General features: G+C 33.0%; 1 protein-coding gene across 3 annotated transcripts; it reads right to left on the reverse strand.

Annotated features, from left to right (window-relative positions):
* Positions 1–65: 65 nt before the first annotated feature.
* Positions 66–26,656, reverse strand: LOC106668485 (beta-1,4-N-acetylgalactosaminyltransferase bre-4-like). 3 transcript variants are annotated; one of them, XM_024230494.1, is made up of 8 exons: positions 26,452–26,656; positions 10,666–11,023; positions 10,205–10,265; positions 8,397–8,538; positions 8,239–8,336; positions 7,922–8,105; positions 7,644–7,862; positions 66–2,358 (listed from the first exon to the last, which is right to left on the reverse strand). In XM_024230494.1, the coding sequence occupies exons 2-8, from the start codon at positions 10,930–10,932 to the stop codon at positions 2,226–2,228; spliced, it is 1,104 nt and encodes a 367-aa protein (XP_024086262.1). In that variant the 5' UTR covers positions 10,933–11,023; positions 26,452–26,656; the 3' UTR covers positions 66–2,225. The 3 variants fall into 3 exon arrangements, with proteins under 3 accessions (XP_024086262.1, XP_014252790.1, XP_024086261.1); XM_014397304.2 differs by lacking the exon at positions 26,452–26,656 and adding an exon at positions 19,590–19,839; XM_024230493.1 differs by lacking the exon at positions 26,452–26,656 and adding an exon at positions 14,026–14,178.
* Between the last annotated feature and the right edge of the window lie 403 nt (positions 26,657–27,059).

A 27,059-nucleotide genomic window follows, 5' to 3' on the forward strand; every position in this document is an offset into this window, starting at 1 on the left:
TTTTTTTAACTTGAAAACTGTTAAAGTGCTTTTAAGGTTATTTTATCATTAAACATAAAAAGCAATTTAAAAGCCCTTAATACCAATTTTATTGCGGGATTAGTATTTTAAAAAAATCTCAAATATTTTTATTTGTGTTTACAAGACAATAATTATCCGTCTTGGACTAGATAGATGCAAGTGAACAATATTCTATTATTTCAATTTACAATTGATCTCAAACATGAGTAACAAACTTTAGACAAGACGCAAGTCCTGCGAGAGATTACGACGTGCCGCGAGCCCGGTACGAAAGCCGGGGTCTGGCAGGCCAGTTCTGCTTCAAGTCCGATTTACACAGGCCAGGATTGGATACGTGATTAACTCTTTCGTCACAAGCTTTAAAGGAAGTTTTTTGAAAATTTTATCAAATAAATAAGGCACAATCCTGAAATATATTTTACTACGATAAAATCAATTTTAAATAATGTAAAGGAAATAATTCGAGTCGATGAAAACATGAGAAAATCACTCATTAAGTAAATCGGACTTAAATTTTATAGTTATTTATATACAATAGATTAATAATACAAAAAAGATTTTGAATCTCACTAATTATTTTTATCAATTTTTTTTATGAATACTAGTAATTTATAATTATGTTAAGAATGAACCAACAAGTAAAAGTGACATCATCAACATGCTTTATTTTTCTTCTATTTAAAATCTGTTAAGTACTAATGACAGTAGGTCATTTATAAGATTTGCATTATAAGAGTGAATTTGCTGTGAAGATTCACATTATTTAAACCCAAAAATTTTTTTAAGATAAATTTGGACAATATTGGCATGCTACGTAAGAAATATTATGAAGGTCAAAGTGTATTCTTTCAGATAAAGTAGCATGCATAAAATTTTCCTAGTCTATGATCACTAGCTTCGACATTTCGAAAATCATGAAATGTTTATCATTGGTAATTAATAAATTCTATGATGCAAGTACTTTTAATATAAAATGTCTGAGAACTAAAACAGTGTCATATTTTGTGGCTGTTTAAAATTTATTTTACAATCAAGAAGCAATAAAACTTAGTTTTGTTTTATATCGAAAACCAATAATTCGGTGGTGAAAAAAAAATCAAATCATGACACTTTGTTTTAGTGGCTGAAGTATAATAAATTTTTTTTAAAAGTCTCACATTGAGCATTTGTTAACATTCAACAAGTAGAAATAAGTTCCAAACAAATTTCATACCTCATGTAATTACAAGTCTTTTTCCTATCTAATTAATTGGTATAATATAATATACCATGAGTATTACATACAAAAGATCATATAACAATCACAAAAGTGGTCCTACAAAAACATTTATGATGTGTTTACATTACTCCCCTTTTATCAAGCATGCATCTTTACCGTCAAAAAAGAAAGAAAGAAATATGGCAAACTTGTAAGGCTAATAAGGCACTACTGTGTTATTGCGTTTAAACATGATCATTTACACCTAAAAATTCCTATTTTTATTTATTGACAAATATCACTGGATGGAACACTAAGACCAATCTTCTCAGTCTATCACACAAGTAATTCTCATTATCGAGTCAAACACTGGAAATATTTATTTGGGGAGCAAGCGGTGTACCATTGTTCGTGAATAAATTAACCACTTTTAATCATAGTTTAACAGTGAACATTAGAAATATAAATTTATATTTTAAATAAATACAATGGTAGCGTTTTGATGAATTTAGTGAAAGGCCAAAATTCAAAACATTTTTAAATCAGTCTTTAGACATTTTTTTTACTATATCACACAACGTTGCATATTCAAATGTGATGTGCTCTCTACTTGTATATAATTGATATGATAGGCAATTCAAGTATTTTATAATATAACATACAAAATATATCATGCTATCCTGATAAACTAAACTAATAAAGATTGAAGATTGAAAATGTTGATTAAATTTATACATGTAAAGTATCGAATTTTATATGAAAAAGATTTATCACAAAGTATGCTTCTGTCTCTAGACTAGAGGCACTAAACTAAATAAATTTCTTTTAAAAAAAAATACAATATCAAAATAAATCATTACATAATAAATAATCATTTTAAATAACCAAATAAAACACTGGCTTTACAAACAATGACAACTTGGCTTTGGGGGAAAAAAAGCAACAGTCGCTCTCCCACATAAATAATTGAATATTTGACCAAAAGTCTTCATTTTGAAATACTCTTTTAGTTGGTTTTGGCAAGTTCGACTAGAACCCATGTAAAAAGCTTGCTGAGTCGCATTTCTACCCTTCTGTATTGAAGGCTGTTCAGGCCATCGATTTTTATTCTCTTCTTCCCATTGTAGAGATTTTCGAACCTGCAATCGGGTGTTTTCGTTATTGATAAATTTATGACAGTACATAAAAAAAAAAGTGTAAAATAGTTTTTTCATTATTTTCATTAAGATAAAATTATCTCGTTTCAAAGAAGAACGTTAAAAAGGTTAAAATGTTTCCAAATAAAAGAACCCAAAACATTCAAAATAAACCCTGATTCAGCACATGCAGAACAGGTATTTACAATCAATCGGCAGAGGTAAATAGAAACATTGTTCGCGAACTTCTGCAAACTCAAGTGATCAAATTTCAAAACAAAGAAGAATAAAAGTGAAGAACCAAAGCATAATTTTACATTTATCCAATTTGTGTAGAACATAAATCAATCACCCTTTTACATACATTGAGAGGCAAAAAAAGTGGCCACCCTCATTTTTTTAATTAGTTTTTTATTAACTAAATAAGTTATAAAAAAAGTTAATTTATTGTAAATAATTTAATTAAATAAATAATAAATAATACACTATTAAGTAAATCTTGCAATTGTTACAATTTTTATTTCATTTGTTTTATTTTATTGTTTTTGTTTTGTTTTTTATTATAAGATATTTTTAAAGAAAAACATAAGCTATAAAAAAATTAAATCACAAATTAAACAGTAAAACAATTTTACCAAAAATTCACTAATTTCGTGGTCCGCTTGACCAATTAATATATTACAATTAATTAAGGTTTTTAGTTGAGATAAAAAAGTCAATGGCACGAGCGGGATTCGAAAAAAATGAAAATTGGCAAAAAATAGGGAAAATTCAAAAGGTGGGGTTGAGATAGGAAGTTAGTGTCCGAGTGGATTGAGGTCACGATAGCTCAAATGGTAGAGCAGCTGCGTATCTAGCTGAAGATCGTGGGTTCAAATTCCGCTCGTGCCATTGACTTTTTTTATCTTAACTAAAAACCTTAATTAATTTACCAAAAATGTTGCTACGAATACAATGAAGAAAATTCAGTATGGAGTATTTCCTCCTCTTGTGTTGATCACCACTTGCTTTCAATATGACATCCATTTTATGATGTTTTGAACATAATAATGCTGTGGGATATTTTCATAATCCTCCATTCTTAATTCCTGCAAATTCTCTGGCATCACTGGGCAACTTTTGACCCTCTTTGACAACTCGTCCCAAAGGTGTTCGATAGAGTTTTTTATACATGCTGGCCATTCCAAACAATGAATTGAAGCTTGTAACAGTAGTCAGCACCGATAGCAGCTTATGAAGCTTTAAATTGTCATACAAAAAATAAGAAACAACTTCCAATCTTCAATGTATCGTAGCTGTCAAGGAACCCTCGATGAAGATCAAATTTGTGCAACCTTCCATATATATATATATATATATATATATATATATATATTATGCAGGGTGGGAGACCACCCAAAGGGTTAACAAAGGGTTAAATGCCTTGGTAGACTTGTACCCTATCCCTAAAAGGTCCGGGTCAGCTCACGTGTCCTGCATAAATCTCTTGGACCTGTTCACAAACCCCAAGATTTTGAACCATTTAATCTCGGGAAGTGATTTGGTGATGTCCTCTCCTTCAGATTTGAAATCTAGACCTAGCATACCTATCACAGGTAATGCCTTGCCGTTTTTTCTTTTATTTCGCAAAAACGGCAAAAGTGATCTGGTTGGATACCCATTATGAAGAGGTGTCTTCTCAGTGGGCAGTGGCCCGTCAGAATACCTATCAGCCTCCTTCCCTTCCTTGAGATAGAGAATAGCCATTTCGATTCTGCTGGTTTGATCACCTTAACAAACTCTTCGATTCCCTGTGTCCAGGGGATAAATTCCACTCCCTAAGGAATTGTTTCATGCCCCAGCTATTAATACTCTCTTTCGCTGTGCTCATAGAGTGAAGTAATACTGGTTGTGGACCGATAAAGGCAGAATTAGAACCTTCTTTGGCCAGGCCATCTGCCTTTTCATTGCCATGGTGTCCTTTATGTGCTGGTAACCAAATAAGGGTTACCTTGTTCTCAAACCTGAAAGAGATCCTATTGATCTATAGTTTCCTCCACCAGTCGTGAAGTTGACAAATCTTTTTGTAATGACCTAAGACTAGCCTGACTGTCAGAAAAAATTCTAATATCTTTTCCCTTAATTTTATTTTCCGTGTTTTACAACACACATTAATAGCCCAGATTTCCACCTGAAAAACGGAGATGTTATTGCCAAGAGGGGAGGAGATGCTGATTCCTAATTTTGGTATGTAGATTCCTGCACCACTCCCTCTACCTTTGATAAGTGATCCATCTGTGTAGCAGTCTATGTTTCGACGGTCATCATCCAGTGTATAATATTATAACCACAAGGGGTGACACCTGAAAGTGCTTTTTCCCCAAATCTTTTTATCACTCACGCTTAATAATTGACCGTTAACCTTACTCAATAGTTAAGAGATTTTCGAGTGACCTATGTTATTACACTTATGATTCCAGCTGCCCTCGCTAATTAATCTGTAGCAGCTGATTAGAGCTCTGACCTTAACCTCAATGTGAAGTGGTGTGGTATTGGTTATGATTTCTAGTGCTAGGGTGGGTGTAGTTGAAAATGCTCCTGTCATCATCAAACAACCTAATCTTTGAAATGACCTTAATTTATTACTATTCCCTTTGTTTTCTAGACCTTTCCACCATACTAAAGCTGCAAAAAAAAATCTAGGTAGAATAATTGCAGTATATAGCCATTTGGCTAGCCATGGTTTGTTTTACCGACAATTCTCCTACATTGTACCATTGATGTAGTGCCTTTCGTGTATATGTTATTAATATGACCTTTCCAATCAAGTTTCCTGTCAAGTGTCATCAACCTTCCATGGAAATGCTTGCCCAAACCATAAAACCACCACCTCCATAGCTTCTCCAGAGTGAACATGCTGCGGGGATATATCACTCTCCTGTTCTTCTCCAAACCCTCTCTTGGCAATCAGTAGTCTTCAAATAAACCTTGACTCATCCGAAAACAAGATTTTTAGTCCAATCTTGCTCAGACCTGATGTGATTTCTTGCAAAACATTGAACCGTTCTGTGTCTTGTCAGAAGTTCTAGACCAATGGACTTCTCGCCCAAAATCCAGCTTCTGATAGTTCTCGCCTTACAGTGTGTAAACTGACATTAACATTTCTAGCTCATCGAAGTCATTACTTCATCTTATCAGTGGTACAATGTACATCGAAAACAATCATTTCTCTGAGATGTTACATGATCCATGCCTTCATGAGTAACCTCGAGTAAGTTGGTAGCGATGGAAAACCTTTGGACAATCGTTCTGGGAATGTTAAGCCACATACTAACTTCTTTGATCTTCCAACAATGATTCTAGCCGAATCTTTGTCGCTTAAAACCATCACTTCAACAAATTTGAAACTTAAAAAAATCAAACCAACAGAATGCTAGAAAGAAGTTTTACAGAAAAACGGATAAAGAAGAGATTGACTATTCAAAGATTTATTTACAAAATCCAATTGCAAACAGTGCGAGATTTTATCTGTGTTTTATTTACCTCTAATCCTTTAAAATGGATCAAATATTGTTGTAAGATTATCAATGGAGGATTGTCTAAGAGATAATTTAAAATATTAAAGATGGCCACTTTTTCGCCTTGCAATGCTGCTTAGAAACATTTCTAATAAATTAAATGCCAAACAAAACCCTATCCTGTTACACATTAATCGATATAATACTGGTCTGTTTAAAACAGCTAAATTCCTTTTATCATCAGTTGCCAAGATTAACTAATAACCATAGAAAGTTAATAAGTCAGCGTTAGAAAACTACGAAAAGCAATTGTAATTTTAAAAAAATTGAACAAGGAAAAATTTCACTTTAACACAAAAACTGAAATTTAAAAAAAAATGTATAACTAAAATATACACCAGTCCATAAATCCATGAAAAATATTACTATTTATTTAGATATTAAGTATTTTTATAATCAGACTGGTCAATGTTTAAGATTTAAGCAATTAACAATACGGTTTTGAAAAGTATGGTAAATTTTAGTATAAAATTGTGTAATTTTATGGCATATTGAAAAATTAAAAATTCCTGCTCCTAAGGAAGCAGTCAGCAAGTTTAATAAGACATATTGAGTAAATAGTTGGCTAAATTCACTAATTTCGTGGTCCGCTTGACAATATATTACAATTAATTAAGGTTGTTAGTTGAGAGATTGAAAAATGGCAAAAAGGAGGGAAAATTCAAAAGGTGGGGTTGAGATGGGAAGTAGTTAGTGTCCGAGTGGATCGAGGTCATGATAGCTCAAGTGGTAGAGCAGCGGCGTATCTAGCCGAAGATCGTGGGTTTGAATACCGCTCGTACCATTGACTTTTTTATCTCAATTAAAAACCTTAATTAGTTGGCTAAATCTTACTCTTTCTTATTTAATAGTGAACTAACTTGTTAAAAAAAAAAATTTAAATTAAGATTCCTACTATGCAAATCCATCAGAAAGCATCAATCACATGAAAAACACATTTATAATATAGCAATATGCAAATCGTGTACCTCATGGTTCTAGTGGAAAGAATGGTTAATTTGTTGTTATTTAAATTAGAATTAGAAGTTAAACAATTAAAATTTAATTTGTTGTCTCTATACTTATAAAATCCACAAGAATGTAAAATTAATCAGAGTTGAGGTTATAAATAATTTGGGAATATTTGTTTCCCCACTGGGTAAAAGGGTGAAAAAATATTTTAAATATTTTATTTAAAAAATTTGAAAAGAGGATATCCCATCAAAAACTAGTTTTTCGTTCTTTATCCAGTTTATACGTTGTCAAGTGAGATTCAAAAACACAAAAAAATCAGGCCAGGATTAGACACTTTGAAAATAATAAAATGTGCGGACCAAACAGTATCAAGTGTGTTTAAAACATAGAAATTAAAATAAAAAAGAACAATTATGATGTGCATGGCAATTGGGTTGATATAAGTCCACAAAACACAAGTGGCAGAAATAACAAAAGCAAGGTGTTTCACACCAAATTTGCACACCTGGAATAGTCAAAGATTAAAAACAAAGGAAAAATTGAGAGAAACAAAAACATAAGCAAAGAGAGAGTAGGCAAAAAATTTATATAAAGCCAGAAACCACCTTTTTTCACACCCCACTGTTTTCCCTATACTGAAGTCAAATTTTCCAATTGACTAAAACCTGTAAATAAATCGAATGAAAATAAATTTACTGTGAACAATTTAAAGCTTAACTGGAGCACGGTTTTATTTAAGTTTAAGAAAAAAACTAAAATTTAAGCTTTACGGAGTACCTTTTTGGATTTGCCTTCTGCTTGGTGTGAGGAAGCATTGTGTATCTTGCTATAGACACCGGGTAGCGGGTTATGTGATATCCAGCGACTTTGATCCTAGTTGCCATGTCATCATCTTCTCCGCCCCAACCCCAGAACATGTTCGAAAACCCATTCACCTTTTCAAATTGTTCTTTAGTCATAGCAGATACACCTCCGAATATGTCGGAATAAGGCAACCTGTAAAATTTCAAATGATCAGTGCTTTATTTCGCCACAGATAGGACCAATTTATTTACCGATAATTAAAGACATCCACAGCAACCGACATATGCCTAGGCTGGTCTGGACAAGTGTATAGATTCCGATCGTCTTCAGGAAGTAGATCTACATCGTGGAAGATGAAGCAGTCAAATTCTCGCAGACCGAGAGCTTCGACAAAGCCAACATTCAAAAGCATCGCACGGTTGAAATCTCCAATACCTGAGTACAATACCATAATAAATAAAAAATCAGCTACTTTCAATTACGGGCTTCAATATTTTCTATGTATATGTGTGTGCATGATTAATGTTAATATAATAGTCTATATTTTGATATTAAGTTACAGGCTTACCAGCTTGTTCTATTATAAAGATGCCATAATCTATTAACTGGCGCTGAAGATAAGGGTGCATATTTGCAAGAAAAACTGAAAGCTGCTCTACTCTATCTCTGGAATACAGAAAAAAAATTAATTAAAATAAAATCAGTAGTAAAATAGAAACTACTGACCTGTACGGTACTATGATGGCAACTTTGTCTCTAGCTTTACATCCTGAGGGCCTCCACTGGCCTCCTGGAAGCAGGGTGTCCCCAATGCGGCTTTCAACGTCACTCAGTGATCCACCATCTTTAAAAGCTCCTAGCACTCCAACTTTTATTACATATAACATTATTTATTATCTGATGTTCTCAGCATTAATATACAGAAGTATTCTATGAAACATTATTCAACGCTTTACTAACATCATTCCTATTCGGATGTATCATACTCAAAACATCTGCAATTGTTTTCAGCTAAATAGAAATTTCTCACCTCCCAGAAGATAATTTTATATTTAAAAAATATATAAATTTAGTAATAATTTGACTGATTATACTCACTTCAAGATAAATAACCAATATCCAAAACTGATAATCAATAACAGTCCAATTGTCTGAGTGCATGTATTTATTAGCATGAATGGCGAGGGGTGAGGGTGAAATATAACGTCATCATCGCCCCTCGAACGATGAAAGCGAGTGAGTGTGTGTTCGGGGTCAATGGAGGAATATTTATAAAAGCACTTCATCGCCCCCAATCTAGATTTGTCTGACGATAGGTCGGTGGAGGAATATCAAGTACTCCACCGATCAAACGGAATGAGTGTACTGTATGGATGTATTTATTTGTATGAATGTAGTGTTTGAAAGGGTAAATAGACCAGAGTTGAAATACTGGAATATTCTTTCTAACCAATATCCCCTTTACTTCTAATTTCCTTTGTTCGGCACGCCTGGAGAGTGAGATACAAGTGGCTTTCAGATATGCAATAATTGTTGTCCCTGTTTTTACTGCTTTTTTAGTACTATATCAGTTCTCAAGAAGTAATTTGTTCTTATTTAATTCTTTTTGTTTTCTTCTTTTTTCTCATATTTCCATCTATTATTATTCAGAAATCGTGAGATGCGGTCTGGTGTGATGTAGGTTTCAGAAAAACATTTTCTTTATCGTGCCTACGTTTCAATCTTTATTGAGATCATCTTCAGGGCTCAATAAAGATCGAAACGTTGGCACGATAAAGAAAATGTTTTTCTGAAACCTATATCACACCAGACAGCATCTCACGATTTCTGAATAATTATCGATTAACGGTCACTAATCACCACACATTCCATCTATTTTAATTCATACACCTGCTATATGTAAATTTTCTCTTCGAATTTGTTTTGTTTTAATATTTCTATATTTGTAAGCTTTATTATGCAGTAAACTTAGCAGACAGTTACTACCCATGCTTATTATACTTTGTATCAGTGTTTCTATTTTTTGTTAATATCAATGCTAATAAAGTATTGTGTATTGTATTGATTGACTGTACTCAATTCTACTACCTCCTCACTTTCAATGCTCTTCTGTTTTCACAAAATGTTCTTCCTTCCTTCCCACAAAACCAACTAACTTAAAAATATCCCTTTATTTAAATATCCTCAGCTAATCAGATCTTGACTTTGGTAGCAAACTATTGCTCTTTAAATCCCAACCATTTCTATCCTCTATTATCCCACTGTTTAATATTCCCTATACTCATTTAAATTTTATAATTATATGTCTATATTTTTATATTTACATTTATATTATTTGAATACCCATATTTTTATTAATTTAGTTTTTATATTCTAATATCTTGTACGTTATGAATCTGTACATTTTTATTTCATTTTTTTAATAATCATTGCTTGTATATAAAATAAAAATTTTCATCAATGGTAGGAGTTAACAGATACAATGAAATTGATGGACTATTGGTTAAGATAAATAATAAATTGGTGAGACTCACCGAGATTTGGAGGCACTAAGGGGCAGAGTTCAATTGGTTGAGCAGAATTAACCGGGGTTATCTGAAAAAAATAATAATTTATAGATTGATGCACGATTTTATTTAAAAGTCATTAAGATTGAGTAAGAGGTAAATATTATAATAAATAAGATGATATGGAAGTACTGTCTCTGTCAGTATTTTTAAAATCTGATTTTTTTTTAAATTTCTACAATTTTACAATAAATTATAATATGTGTGAGAAAGTATTTTTATTTTGAACATTTTTAATATCTGTAAATAAACTGAACTGAGGAACTAATAAATAATCGGTTTAATGAATGTAGGGCAGTCGATGACCAAAACTAAATCGACTTCCTGGCTTTACAAATTGAATTATACGCAGCCATTCTTGGAAAGAACACCTGAAAACCTCGCTAACAAACTATGACTAGACTTTACTACTTTGATTAAATTAATACCTGTGAAAATATCCAAGCTGTGAGGTTCTTGACGTCCTTCCTGTAATCAGAGTTGCCAGCCAGACTGTCGATAGAAGTTACCGGTGGGAAGAGAGGAGCATGCTTTACAGAATTTGTTGTGGAAGTAGAATTGCCCATTACACTCCCGAGGTTCCCCAACGGGGCAGAGCCCTGCGAATACAAGTAGCCGGTCCCGCCCAAACTTGTGTACACATACTGTAGGAAGACAAGAGCTAGCAAGAGGGCGACCAGCAGCTTGTAACACATTCTGCACTCCGTCTCTCCTCACTTGCTCCTGCTCTGGTTACCCTCAGAAGGGCACCAGGGCATTCTAGCTAGGCAGGGTCATAAGGCACATCTGAAAACATTTTAAAACAAAATAAAATATTTTCAATCACTGACTTATTTTTATTTACATTGTGACTAAAACTGCAATTATAAAATATTTTAATTCTAAGATCTTGACTGTATTATATAAAAATACATTATATACATGTAGCTATATACACTAGTAGTAGAAGCGCTACATAATACAATAAAACTAATTGCATGTTGTATTTATTGTAGTAAATTTCTATTGCTGATTAGCTCAAATCTGCATATGCAAGTACAAACATACGAGTGTATGGACTCCTCGCACTCCACCGGCAATTCCAGCTTTTGCATTTAAAATTACCAGCAGGTCTCAAGAATTACCCGCCTTGGCTGTTGGCAGGCCAGGGTCAGACCTCTATCTTATATATATAATCTAAGCTGTATCAGCTTGTATTTTTTCAATTAATTAAGGTTTTTAGTTGAAATAAAAAAGTCAGTGACACGAGCGGGATTCGAACCCACGACCTTCGGCTCAATACACCGCTGCTCTACCACTTGAGCTGTCGTGACCTCGATCCACTCGGACACTAACTTCCCAACTCAACCCCACCTTTTGAATTTTCCCTCCTTTTTGCCATTTTTCAAATCCCACTTGCGACACTGACTTTTTTATCTCAACTAAAACTTTAATTAATTGAAATTATTAAGAATTGCAGATAAAAGAATATGTGTGCTGTTGGAGGCATACACGTGACCGGGAAAACATCTCGAAACCTGGTGAACACTTTTCAAAAAGGTGGCCGTCTTTTCGTCAATAAAAATGGTAAAACAGTCACGTTGTGAATTACAGAAGCTATCCAAGCAGAAAAAGTTAAATAATTCCAGGTCATGTTTTTCACGATTGACAGCTCGTCAGAACAAATGCCCTTGAATGAAAACGCTTGTTGAAAATTAACTGAAAACCCCGTTGGAAAATGAAACCGGAGTCATATCACATAGCACGCTTGCAATTAATTCAAAAATAAAATTCAAGTTTTTCACACTTATTTTTCCGATATTCTAATCTTCTAAACATACAACAAATATACATCATTTATGTTTGATCTCAAATTAAACTTCCCATCTCAACCCAACCTTTTGAATTTTCCCTCCTTTTTGCCATTAATTAATTGAAAGATATTTATTGGTCAAGCAGACCACGAAAACTAGTGAACTTGTATTTTTTATTTTTTTATTTTTTTCACAAAAAAGTTTATTGCTGGGCAACTTCTCTTACAAGGGCCTCAAATGATAATTCAACATTTTGAAAATATTTTCTTAATACATCACTTGTAATTGTAAATATCAAATGAATGTAATTTAAAAAAAAGTTTTACAATGGGTTTCAATGATAAAATATTTTCAAGTGACAAAAACAGATTATCCATAAAATAACAAAACCATAAGTAATCATGATAATAATAATTCATACATAATATACAAAAATGTTTAAATATAGAAATATACAATATTTAAAATATAACAATAGAAAAAGCAAAACTACGAAAAAATGGAAAAAATATTTGAGTATTAAACAGTATGTAAAGTAAAGGAGTATGTAGTACATATTTAACTGAATTATATTCAGTTAAAACTTTTAATTAAAAATAATACACATAAATATATACATATACATACATATATACAGGTACAGAAGTGCAAGCTAAATAATTTATATGGAAAATATTTCATTGTTATCAAAATTATGAAAGATAATTTAACTTAAAATATTCATAATAATTCGAGATTTAAAATGCAAATTGAAAAAAGTAGAAGAATTAAAAATGGTAAGATGTGGATGTCATGACATATCGTGAGAAATGTCAACGGAATGAGATTCTTGGGGGGTCATGGATCGTTTAATGATGCAGACTTGTAATAACTAACATTAATCACATTGCCTCTATCATTAATTGGGAACAAAAGGTAAACTTCCCGGAAGCCAAAAAACCCGTTCTTACTGGGCTGTTGAGATATGTCGAAAAATTAAAAAAATAAATAAAATATAAAAATAAAAATATAAAAAGGTACAAAAACACTAGTGGATGTATGTAATATTGACGTGCATAAACAAAGAACTTTTTTAATGGTTATACAATCAAGCAACTATTATTACTTGAACATATATTAAAATTGGGACAAAAGACAAATAAATTGTTAGCCTTACAACCAACATTCTAGTTTTTAATAAATTAACAACAAAAAAATCATAAATTAATGTTGCATGAATTTAGAACAAAAAATGCTGCTGAAACAACACTACAAATGAAAAACACTTTTTATTTTGATCTATTATTACAATAAAGCATTTTTAATTAAAAAGCCACATGGAAAAATTTATGTTTTATCAAGATTGTTGATATTTCATAAACAAAAATAGTATAAGCAGCCTGTTTTTAAACTGATAGAAAAACATTTTTCCTTTTTTGTATACAAATTATGATTTATTTTATTGGAAATTAATTCTAGTATTTTATTGGTAAATGTACTATTTATAGGGTACAAATGAGTGGTTTTATATCAATAAATCTAATTAGCACATTCATTCTAATTAGCAAAATAAAATACTATATGGACTAAATCATTTCTTTTCATAATCATGAATATGATTTGTCCAAATTTAAAAAATATCGTCAACTATTATCAGATGTAACAAAATAGTATATGTCTGAGGATATGTTTTACTGTTTAATACAAATGAACATTGCCGGCCACCTTCCAAAGCAAATTCCTCAACCTTTGTTTTTCCTGATAAAAATGTGTAATCTTTATTACTAATTACAGATAAGAACTATTAAACGCTTTTCTGTTTGAAACTTCAAGTCCTTTAAAATTTTATGACAAAAACGTTAAGTTTTGACAATGATTTCGAATGCGTTACAACAATTTTCGTAATCAATTTGTTCACGTTCTGGGAAAGAACTATTGTAACTTCTATGGCCTAATTTTTATTAATAAAACGTTTACAAAGATTTTTTTTTTATGATGGAATATTTTAATCCTTACCTTTTAATGATGGAGTTTGATCATAGTTTTTTTGGCGCAAAATTATAATTGTTATTTGAAAAATTAATTTGTCAACTTAACTAGTAATTGCAAGGATGAGTTCCTTTATACCACCAGTCAAATCACAATCCAAGCACAAGAATCAACTGATGTAGCGGTACAGCTCTGGCTTGGGCCTTATCACCCCCCCCCCTCTTAATATCCTTCAACTAAACCATTTTCTTAAAATTATTGGACTTTAATAAAAAAAAAATGAACAGTAATTTTATTATTATTCTTATTTTTAATGCAAATAAGAATTTAACATTATATACAAGTTTAAATGAACATTAACTAAAATTTACTAAATAATTGTAACTGATTGAAGTTTAAAGTTTCATCATCTTTACTTTGTTAATTTTATTATTTTAATAAGCACATTTTAACATATTTGCCAGACAGTTATAAACAAACCGTTTACAATTTGAAAAATGTGAATTAAATAAGAATGTGTTTTAAAATTAAATTTGGCAAAAAAAACTGTTTTGCAGCTCTAAATAAGCTTTTTAAAAGGTTCTTATTGAGGTAAGGTCATAAAAGGTTTTTATCGACACTGTGGTTAAATTTGAATTATCTTAAATAAAGGACAAAAGTTCAATCACCTACTCAACTAGGCTTAATATTTTTCACCAAAAGTGACATTTAACTATTCAAACCGTTTGTTTATCTCAGATAAAAATTTATTAGATTGTGCTTAAAATCAGCCGGGGTTGATAAACTGATGTGAAAGAGGGATATAAAGTTAATTCAATTAGCCTTGATTTGCGCTAATCTGGATATAGACTTGCTCTGAGATTAGGCCGAGCGATTTATCGCCATTATCTCGCGCTCACTGATTCTCATATTTACTGCTATAAAATAGCAAACAATTTTGAATCAATTTTTAAGCAGTATCATAAATTATAACGAAGATAAAAAAAAATCTGGTTTGATAACATTGCACATCTGGCAATATCAAATATTCCCCCTCATTATAAATACCAGCGCCTATAAAAACAGCGATTGTAAAACTGTTTAATTTTCCTACACATTAATCTGACGAACGTTTATTTTTTGTTAAATGGTACATCATTAACTTGGAAAACATTAATTTTCAAACCATCTAGATTTCAATTGTAGGTATTTGCAATTCTTCTACAATATTAATAAGTAGGGAGTGGATTTATAAATATATATATATTTTTAAGGCCCATATTGGCATATTACAATTTACTGATGTTTTATGACATTTTGAAGCAATTTAATGTTATATATTTTGGGGTAAATTCAATTTTATTACATATTTTCTTTATTTTACAAATTTTTTATCAAACATTTTACTATATTGTGGGATCTTTAACATTGGTTTAACAATTTTAATTTGCAATATACCAATAAAATTATGGCATTAAAGAAAAAAAAGTAAAACGTCCTGTTTTATTTTTATTTTAAAAACAACTAATCTAAGCATCATATTAAACACCAAACAGTGTTAAAAGTATAAAAAAAAGTCACAAAAATATTTATATAACAAGAAGTCAAACAAAAATCCTTAAATAAACCTATCCAGATATGCGTCTTTCTTCTCAGCTTGTTATGAGGTGGGGTGCTGGGGTTAGAGACAGCTGAATATTATTGCAAAATTGACTAATTTTCGTGGTCCACTTGACCAATTAATATCTTTCAATTAATTAAGGTTTTTAGTTGAGATAAAAAAGACAGTGTCACGAGCGGGATTCGAACCCACGATCTTCGGTGATCACAATAAATCACAAATGAAATGGCCTCGGAGAGCTTTAGTGAAGATATACTTCATTCAATTCAAATTCAAAAACAATCTTTTTTTTAACCTGGAATCAGATTCGGAGAGAAGAATAATGTGATCACCTGATTTAAATTCGTTCTTACTTCTGCGACCTACCTTCGAGAACGTATGCTCAGATACAGCCAATTTTTCTATACCTTATATTTAAAAATGGTGAAAAGGAGGGAAAATTCAAAAAGGTGGGGGTGAGATGGGAAGTTAGTGTCTGAGTGGATCGAGGTCACAATAGCTCAAGTGGTAGAGCAACGGCGTATCTAGGGGAAGATCGTGGGTTCGAATCCCGCTCATGACACTGACTTTTTTATCTCAACTAAAAACCTTAATTAATTGAAAGATATTATTCCAAAAATTTGTACAAAATAAAGGAAGTTATATCAAAACTTGATGTTGATTCAGTTATATCAATTAAAAAGGCCAAAAATCTAATGAAAAAATATCCATTCATCCATGATTTGGCACTCGTTTCAGTTAATACCATACTCATATGATGGAAAAACGGAAACCCCCAAATATGTCAGTTATTATTATTAGAAGCAGCCGCAGGAGAATTTGGCAATAAAATATGAAAAAAAATGGAAGATGTGCTGCCGAAGGACTTCATAACAGAGAATTAATTTAAATCTAAAGAAAATTTCAATTTTTACATTTGCTCCAATAAAATTAAATGATGTATATGTGAGCTCTTTTTTATACAAATCCATTTTAAGACCTGAAAGTTGCCTTTTCAATTTTGAAAATTTAAATTATCTTGTCATTCTCAATATTTAAAACAAAAATAAAATGTTTCAATTTTGTTTCATTTGTTATTTTACAATTGTTCTCTTGATCATACAAACTTTATATTTTATATTACATATTTGAAAATATAATTTTGTAAAAACTATTAAAAAAAGACATATTTATGTACATATTTTTTTAATATATAAAAATTCCCTTCCTACTAATAAGCAAAACCAGTTTTTAATTCAAGTTTAACCGACTGCAATATTGATCAGAAGCTTAAAAATTAAGGACAGCCTGAAAAATGACTGTGTCGCCTATTTTTACCTACATGATAAAGTAGCTTCCAATAAAAATATATTCATATTATTAATCCTGCCATTTACACTTGAAAAGTATATTTCAAGTGTCTCTGGGAAAGCATTATAATTTCATTCAAAATATAACAGAACCTTGTGAAACACTGCTCGATGATGATTTTACAATTTTGTCCTTACTGAACCCTTTGAATGCATTCGTACCTATTTTTGACCAGATAAGTGATTGGTGTTTTGCCAGCAATCTATTCTTAAATTGTGATAAAACCGCATTAAATACACACAATACTCCAGCCGTAATTATTAAATATTGGTGTTGATGATAAAACCTTAATAAAATAAAAGTGACAACTGTTTCAAGATCATAAACTTTTTGTAATAGTTCAACATCTAAATCTTAATCAACCGATTATAAATTTTCAAAAATCTATAAATTATTATAAGCACATAGGGGGTAATTTGGGCTAATACATAAACCAACAAGGTCGTATGATGACAGACCATTTATCAAATATTTCATAGCAGAAATGAGAAAATATTCAGTGAGAAGAATCTGTCTAGAATAAAATATTATAATAATAAACTACATCATTTACTTTTTCTACATTTACTGGAAAGAAAAGAGACTAACATAAAATCATTGTACCAAGTAATGTACAAAAAGGAGAAGCCACCACAAAATTAAACGATATGTCTATAACACATGAGAAAAAACTCAACTTTGACAGACCCTTCAAAGTGGTAATAGATAAACTTTGGAAGAAAGCCCTACGTTACAGAAAGAGGCTCCAATATGATGGGGATAGGGATAGGGATAAAAAAGGTTTGTGGCCACAAGGCTCTCTGCAATTTGACCTAAGTAGATCTACTGTGCTCCTCTATTTTTTTTTTTTTTTTTATAACTCATTGGCCTGCTCAGGTTAGTCAACCTCCTTAACATAGGAACTTGCTTCTTGCAGTGTTTGCAAACTCCTAGTTGCAAGAATCTGACCTATATAGATCCTCATCAAAGCATAAACTGTGCTCTGCTGTTTCCTCTTCTTCCTGGTAACATATGCATGGTATTTCTACTGCCTGTACACTTATACGGTGCATGTGCCTTCTTAGGTGCAGTATCTTGTCAGGAGGTTCAACCAGAATCCTGGTTCTGTTGCGGTTCCCCTTCAGTAATTCCTTTATAAGTCTTGTGGATGGCCCTTTCACGAAGGTCATTGGTGTCATTTACTTCTGGCAGGGCTTCCATACAATACACTTTTTGCTGTTATCTTTAACGAGGCTAAAGTCATAACTGCTGTCTGACTGTTGAGAAGATGGCTATGTTCTGGAAGAACCTTTTTAATTCTCTGGCACATTGTTCAATTTCAGATTAAAAAACTATAGCATATTTATCTATGTTTAAAGTCAGTTCAGTCTTTGGATTCATCCCAAAGACTCCAGTGTTGCTTATCCATTTTTGAGACATCGGTACTCCAGTAAGAACTGGCCTTCTGTGGCCTGGTCTTCCTTTGGCTCACTTTCCCATCCTGGTACCTTGTACTTGTTGGTGAAGTATTTTGGAGTATTGGCGCCTGTATCTCTAAGTTTCATTCAGTGACATGGCAGATGGTTGTCAATTTATGAGCCATAGAGCCTACGATATAACAGTAAGCAAATTTAAGGATAAAAAAGTCAAACAATGCCCTAGCAAACCTCATGGACTAATCCCAACAATTTTGCAAGTAGAGGTCCATGCAATATAACTTGGTGCACAGGAGTTAAAGAAAAATAATGAAAGGTGTACAGATTTACAAACTCTCAGAAGTCAGGCAGTCATAAAGGCACTAAATGCGCATGCTTTCAACTCTAAATTGTCTGGGAATACCTAAATTGCCTAATGAATCAAAACATGGCATGACTACTTTAAAGTGGATTCTGGGACATGAAGGTACAGAAGAAAATGAGCAAAAAGGGCAGCCCTCTCACCTGTGGGACCAGAACCACAACTAGGTGCACCAGAATGTGGGTTTAAGTTGGTACTGGAAAAATGGCTTGAGAAAGAAAAACTCCATCTCTGAACAAAAGCAGGAATGACACAAGCTAACAGATTTATAAATCTCTCAAAGAGGAACTACTCTTTCTTAGCTGGAAGGATTTGAGGAAAATTATAATCCTCGGCCATTGCCCTCTTAACTACCACCTAAAGACCTAAAGAAGAAAGGCAGAGCAAAGACAGAAAATTGCCAACTCTGTCAGGAAGAACTAGAGATATCAGCAAATGTGAAGTATTAGCCTGGTTACATCCATTTTGGTAAGGCAGTTTTCAAACCAAAAGAGATGCTTAAAGAAGCACCAAGGAAAATGCTTAAGTCTTATCAGAAAAAGTTTTCTTTCCAAGGTATGATAAGGTATTATAATTCCCCTCCCCCCAAAAAAAATTATAATAATACTAATAGATCAAAATAAGGCAAATATTAAATATAATTCACATATGATTTTATATTATTTTTTTAAAACAGCAGCTAAGTATTAAAATAAATCAAATTTCAATTTAAAAAACGTTTTCCTCACATGTACACTTATCAATTTGACATACTTTTGCCTGGTGTGTCTGAATCTAAAATAACCAAAATTAACACAAACCTAAAGATGAATTTTACAAAGACTTCAGCAACTGCCAATTACAAGCCAAGGTCTCAACAACATACCTTCTGTCATCAACAGTCAATAGTTAACAATTTTATGACGGGATCTGCAGCGTTCCCCGTCAATCTTCCATATACAATTGCTGTTTGAACGGTAAAGACCTGGATGACTGAGTGCTTATATTTTAATCAAAAATAGACCAGTCACCTCAATTACAAAGTCAAACATTAACTACATTCTCAATTCAATAATACGCAAATTTTACTACACCACTACATACTGTATGCATTTTGTGATAAAATAAAGTTTGTATTATTTTCCATATTATAATAAAACACATGTTTCAAATGAAATTTAAAAGAAAATCCATCAATCAATGTTTTTTGTTTTGTATTCAAGTAGAAGCATTAATACAAGTAATGACAAATTTAAATAATCTGGATTAATAAAATCCCCTTTATAAATATTAATGATTGATGGTGTATAAACAATAATCTTGTTGCAGTTTATGAATTAATTATAGATTGAAAATTCTTATAATAAATTTTCATATATTTTCTGTTTCAAGGAACTTCAAGTTTTTTATAAACAGGAAGCCACTTCAATATTTTGTATTGATAATATTTGTTATAAAAAAAAAAAAAAATTTGTCTCCATTTTATTAACACGTAATAAATCTATGCAGGCATAAATATTTTTAAAAAGTTTTAACAAGCAGCAGATCAATTTATTAGAATGAAAGAAATAAACTATAAGTGAAAATAATTGTGCTCACAAAACTGCACTTTCGATTACTCCAGGATCGAATAATAATTTAAAATATACGCGGACAATTTAAAATATAAATAAGTAAACAATGTAAAACTTAATTTACAATTTTTGTTGATTATTGGTTGAAGATTGGTCAGGGGAAAAGAAATTAGATTTTTTATATAAACCATTTTATTTCCTGTGTTCCATGTTGAATAAAGGAATCATGAAATTTGTAGTTACAGCCACAGCTATTGTTTAATTATAAATAATAATTGAAAAATGGCAAAAAGGAGGGAAATTCAAAAGGTGGGATTGAGATGGGAAGTTAGTGTACGAGTGGATCGAGGTCACGATAGCTCAAGTGGTAGAGCAGCGGCGTATCTAGCCGAAGATCGTGGGCTCGAATCCCGCTCAAGACAATGACTTTTTTATCTCAACTAAAAACCTTAATTAATTGTATTATAAATAATAATAATTTAAACAAGTGCAGCTTTAAGTAGAAATTTCACAAGTCCTCTACTCATCACAAACTTTAAAAAAAATTAATTAAAAAAATAAATAAATAAATAAAAATAAAAAATCTTAATTCTTCCCTCAAAAAATGATATCCAAAATGATTGAAAAAAAATTTATGATGGCCATTGTGTATTTTTTTGCCTTAGAAAAGTGGAAGGAAATACAAATGTTATAAATGTTTGTACAAGATTAGACACAAAAGACCCGGAGTAGTTTTGTCAATAATTCTGAGAAGAAGAATAATATTCTGAGTAATTTACTTAGTAACGGTTGTTTTTCTCTAATTGCTCTATTCAGTACTTATGCAAATGACAATTTACATAAAGAGCTTGGAAAATTGTTTCTCAGGCTGTAAAAAAAATTAGAATACATGCTTTACTGTTCAAATAGTTGGACTGAAGGCGGATGACTAATTACTTATAGTTTAATCAAAAATTGACACTGGCTCCTTAAACTATATAAATAAATTTAAATTGTCATATTATATTCCATTATGGTTTTAGGTTTGCAATTTTTCTAACATTGCAGATTGCTAAGTTTTCCATTTTTTTACTACATTAATTGTATGAATTCACTTGAAACTTATCTCCAAAATTAAGTTTGGAACCAACCATTATATGCTTTTATGGATAAACAGATACGCCGCTGCTCTACCACTTGAGCTTCGCGACCTCGATCCACTCAGACACTAACTTCCCACTCTAGTGGGACACACAAGACACTCTAATATTTATTTGCGATAGTAGCTAAAGCAAACTTCTCTTTTTTTTCCCTTATTGGTTTGGTAATGTATTTTTATTTATTTTAAACCAGCTCGGACAGTTGTTTGCCGTTTTGTTTTGATTTTTTTCCATTACTGGCCAATTTTTCAGTTATTTACATATTCCAAGTTTCTTTTTTTACTTTTTGTAACACTTTGGGACTTTTGTGACGTGATGGCAATGAAATTGAACTGATTTAACACTTTTCGCCAAAAGATTACAATCTGAGACTTCATCAAAACTCTGAGTAATTTTTGCTTTGCAAATTTTTTGGCTAAAACCACATTTTTAACCAAACCATTCCACTACTCATTCCCCCTTTTTTAAATATAATCAAGGTTGGTTTTATTTTTACATATAATATACATCCATATATAATGTACATAGATAACAAATCAGAAATATGAATACCTAAATACATGCTTTGCTTGGATAGGAGAACATACAAAACTTAGACATCTGAGTGTCTAGTTTCATCAAAAATAAAACAGCACACTTAAAGAGGATCGTTATAGAGGAATAAGTTGTGACAAGAGTCAAACTTTCAGTATGTTTTGTTTTATTTATTTTACAATTTGAATATTAATTAAACTCTTTGTTCATATTATACAATATACAAAAACATGCTATTTCTACAAAATTGCCAATATATGCATCCTCGGGCTAAAACTGGGAAGTACAAGAGAACAAATTTTCAGGATTGCAATTTTAAAGTTTATACCTTTGGTACAAATACCATTTTTCTTTTTCCTTCTGTCTCATTGGATTTCTTTCTTGACTTTATTGTTTATTAATCCATTTATATTTAGTGGTCTGATTGACCAAATTACTTATTTCAATTAACTATTATTTTTTTATATGAGGTCTTGGTTGAGATGAAAAAGTTAGTGCCACGAGCGAGATTCGAATCCACGACCTTTAGCTTGAAAAATGGCAAAAAGGAGGGAAAATTCGAAAGGTTGTAGGTTGAGATGGGGAATTGATATCTGAGTGGATCAGTACCAGCGTATTTAGCTGAAGGTCATGGGTTCGAATCCCGCTCGTGACACTAACTTTTTGTCTCAACCAAGCCATTACATAAAAAAATTATAGTTTATTGTCTATAGTGAATGGAAAAACCACTGGGTTTTTAAAAATAGAAATAACCCTGCCAAATTGTTGCAGATTAAGATGTCGGTCCTTGGTCCCTGGAGAACGGTTCAAAATGGGAAAAGGCCATACTGCCATACCGACAAGGCCATACAAGAATCACAGTCGAGCACCTTTTTAATTGTAGAAGGCTTGACATATAGAGTCAACACTTTGGCACATCATCGGACCTGTGCTTAGGCTTGGGCAGCAGGCACAGATTCTGGTAACTCAGGGCTATAGGGATTTTTAACTGTATATAGTGTTTATGTGTGTGTTAATTTATTGGAAAATGTGTAATTTATTAGCGTGAAAGGAAGGGGGTTATTTAATACCACTCTGAGGAATATAGAGCACTCTGGGGGAGTGAATGTGACCAGACTTCTATGTTTGTGGTAATGTACACATGTGTATTGCATGTTTTATGTCTATTCTGCAATTGACAACCTGAGGTACAAACGAGAGGCTAGCATTTAAGGATACCATCGAAGTATAACAGATGAAAGCAGAGTCAGTAATCAGATTGAAATTGATGGTGTGCAGAAGAATATAAAGGAAGGAACTGGGGATGCAGACGGGAAATCCTGTTATGGATTACACCATGATAGTAAGACCTTTACTTACATATGGAGCTATAGCCCGGGCTGATAAAGCAGAACAAGTAACTAAAAGAAAAGAACTCATAAAAAATACAGAGACTTGCTTGCATCTGCATAATGGGAGCAATGAGAACATGTCCTACAATTAGCGTGGAAAAAGTACTGGGATTAATCCCCCTACACCACATGGTAATAAGGACAGCGCAGAAAACCATCATTAATTTTACCAAAGACCTCCAACAGGAATAAAACTAAAATGGAGAGAAAGCAACAAACTATGACCAACCGATACTAATGGCTCCAAGAGACGACGAACAGGATGTTCGAATTTAACCAAAACTTCCGAATAAATCTAGGTACCAAAAAAGAATGGGAAAGAGAGGGAAACAAATCTTTCAAAAATGGCACCATCCTTTGGTACACAGATGGATCTAGAACACAAGAAGGTACAGGGGCAGGAGTATTTGGACCTGGAACCAAATACTCAGAACCCATGGGAGCATCAAAGCACTAAGCTCAAATATAATTAGTTCAAGGATGGTGCTGAACTGCAAAACCAAACTAAACATAGTAGGTACGCAGAATAAAGTCAGCCTCTGCTGGGTCCCAGGACACATGGGAGTAGAAGGCAATGAGAAAGCGGACACCCTTGCAAGAAAAGGGGCTGCTACACCGCTGATAGGACCCAAACCCTTCTGTGGCATAGGAACCCACACTATTAACGAGTATCTCAGACACAAGGACAAAAAGAAAATGAGGGAACTTTGGAATTCACTCATTGGACACAGACAAGCCAAGAATCTTCTAACCAATTTTGGAAGGAAAGAAATTACAGAATGTGTCAACGGAAGCAGGAACAAACTGCGAATCCTAAAAGGATTCCTAACAGGACACTGCAAGTTAAATGGACACTTAAAGAAAATTGGAACAATCCAAGATGGCACATGCAGATTCTGCAAAGAGGCAGAAGAGACACCAACACATTTACTAACAAACTGCGGAGCTACATTAGCCCGCATGAGGAAATGTTTTGGGATGTTTGCACATCTTATGACTTTTCCTCAAAACCACCAAAATACTTTACAATTAGAGTATGTGAAACATTTTCACCCCGACTGATTGTAATTCCCCGAAGTGCTGATCCTAGGGTCAGGGCGGGTCCCACACTAGTGTCGCTAGTGTCTCCCTTAAGCCAGACGCCCTGGAGATCGTCGCTTCTCAACTAACGGGAGCTTTCGAGGCTAGGTTATATCAGCCCCAACGCATACAAACTATAATAACTAAAACTATATTACCTCTATACACATATAGTCCTGACCCCAGGGGAAAATTCGAGGAAACTCTATGTGACATAATCCAAGAGGAATTAAACATCACAAAAGAATGGTGTATAACCGCTGATTTAGGAATCAACCCTAATAAAACAACCATAGTCGCTTTTACACGGAAAAGAAAACTAGATCACATGAGGCAAATAACACTCAATAACACTGTGATAGAAATAAAAAAAAGAGGTCAAATATCTGGGCATCACACTAGATAAAACACTGACATTTAAGAAACACTCGGATCTACCATTACGAAAGCGATGCAAGCTTTGATGTTGTGCAGAAGAATAGCAGGGAGAAACTGGGGATGTGGACCGGAAACCCTGCTTTGGATGTACACCATGATAGTAAGACCCATACTTACATACGGAGCTGTAGAGATACCTGGAACCAAATACTCAGAACCCATGAGAAAATACACCAGTATCATTCAAGTTGAGATTCACGCAATCGAGAGATGTACACAACTCAACTTGACTAAAGGGTACAAAAACAAGAACATAGCTATCATGACAGATGGCCCTCGGCCATCAAAGCACTAAGCTCAAATATCATTAGTTCAAAACTGCAAAACCAAATTAAACATATTAGGTACGCAGAACAAAGCCTGCCTCTGCTGGGTTCTAGGACACCTGGGAGTAGAAGGCAATGAGAAAGCGGACACCCTTGCGAGGAAAGTCAGCTACACAGCTGATAGGACCTGAGCACTTCTGTGGCATAGGAACCCACACTATCAATGAGTATCTCAGACAGGAGGATAAAAAGAAAATGAAGGAACAATGAAATTCACTCATTCGACACAGGCAATCCAAGAATCTCCTAACAAATTTCGGAAGAAAAGAAATTACAGAATGTGTCAAAGGAAGTAGGAATAAACTGCAAATCCTAATAGGATTCTTAACAGGACATTGCAAGCTAAATGGACACTTAAAGAAGATTGGAATAATCCAAGACGGAACAAGCAGATGGTGCAAAGAGGCAGAGGAGACACCAACACACCTACTAACAAACTGCAGGGCTACACTTGCCCGCAGGAGGAAGTGCTTTGGGATGTACAATGTGACCATAGAAGGGCTTCAACCATTGAAACCGGGCATATTAATCAAGTTTCTTGATGAAATAGGACTCACCGATGTGTTTTAGGCAGAGCAAGGGGGATAAAATAGCTCTCAAAGGGCGCAGTATACTATACCCCGAAACTATATCTACATCTAACCAGATCGAGACGCTCAAATGGCATCAGTTTAAAATAAAATACGCATAAAAGACCAGAAAAAGAAAGAAAACATTCTGAGGGCTGGTGATGATACAAACTTATAATAATATAAACTTAACTTGGTTAACTTATCGAGTTTTGTCCCGAGGGTGCAGATATATAAAAACTGCTTTAAAAAATTTATTAGGTATTGAAAAGTAAAATTTCACATAGAACATAACACAAATGCAGTCAACATGTAATTTGACTGTAAAATAAGAGTGAAGTAAGGTACAATTTGTGCTATAATCATGATAATGCAGTCATGAATATTTTATAAGTTGTTGCATAAAAAAACTGCATAAATTTAAAACTAGGAGCGAAATGTGATATTAAAACTATTTAAGCCAGAACTAAGGTGCAGGAGGTACAACGGTCACACAAAATAAAATTGTATTGTTTTGATAAATAGGATTTTTGTAAAAATTCTACCAAGCAGAAAATGCGAAACGTGTAAAATCTAAAAAAAAAATTAACAATAAAATAAAACTAAAAGCTAACGACTTTTGGTAAAAGAGCAAGGGGCGATAGTCGTGTTTGAATGTGAAAACGAGAAACCCAGGCAAATACGGTTTGTTACCCACCCATGTTTACTCCTTCTCGATTCTTGGGGAGGGTTTGAAGACGAGTGAACGGACTTTAGCCATGAAACGAGCGGATGGAATTTGAGGGCGCATCATTTGGAGGAGCATCGGCGGATGAGCCTTTCTGCTCTGCCAGGAGGCACCATCGCCAGCACTCAGCAGTGGTGAAAAAGTCCAGCTCTGTAACACCGCATTACCTCCTCTGCAGCGGATGAGTTCCGCTTCCGGTTCGCCGCCGCGCGCCATCCCTCTCATCCGCCACATTTCAAATTAACCGCCCGCCTTTCATTTTCATTCGACGCTTCGCTCTCCACGTTGATCTTATGTTTTATCTATTTAAAATCCGGCTCAAACGGATTCAATGTGTTCAGAGTACTTAGATACCTTAACTCCTTAGGAAAGAACACTCCAGCCTCTCAAGCGGAAAAACATGCCATCAACGCTTGTGCCTGGAAATTCATAAAAGAGGTTACATTGGCAAAAACAAACCTCATAAGATGTGATAGCCAAGCAGCCATTAAAGCATTACCATGTAAAAAAATCCCATCAAAATTAGTCAGTGAATGCATCCAAAATCTGGGGAAACAAAACCACCTGATGTCTTGGGG

The sequence above is a fragment of the Cimex lectularius genome, unplaced genomic scaffold, assembly GCF_000648675.2.
Source record: "Cimex lectularius strain Harlan isolate CLEC.00 unplaced genomic scaffold, Clec_2.1 scaffold36, whole genome shotgun sequence".
Lineage (NCBI taxonomy): Eukaryota > Metazoa > Arthropoda > Insecta > Hemiptera > Cimicidae > Cimex > Cimex lectularius.

Bases quoted from the DNA above. Each gene is read 5' to 3' on its own strand.
- LOC106668485 (XM_024230494.1), bottom strand. From the start codon at position 10,932: ATGTGTTACAAGCTGCTGGTCGCCCTCTTGCTAGCTCTTGTCTTCCTA. The intron at 8,539-10,204 runs GTGAGTCTCACC...ATGTAATAAAAG, and splicing joins CTTAGTGCCTCCAAATCTCG to TTGGAGTGCTAGGAGCTTTT. The intron at 8,337-8,396 runs GTCAGTAGTTTC...TCTGTATTCCAG, and splicing joins GCCATCATAGTACCGTACAG to AGATAGAGTAGAGCAGCTTT.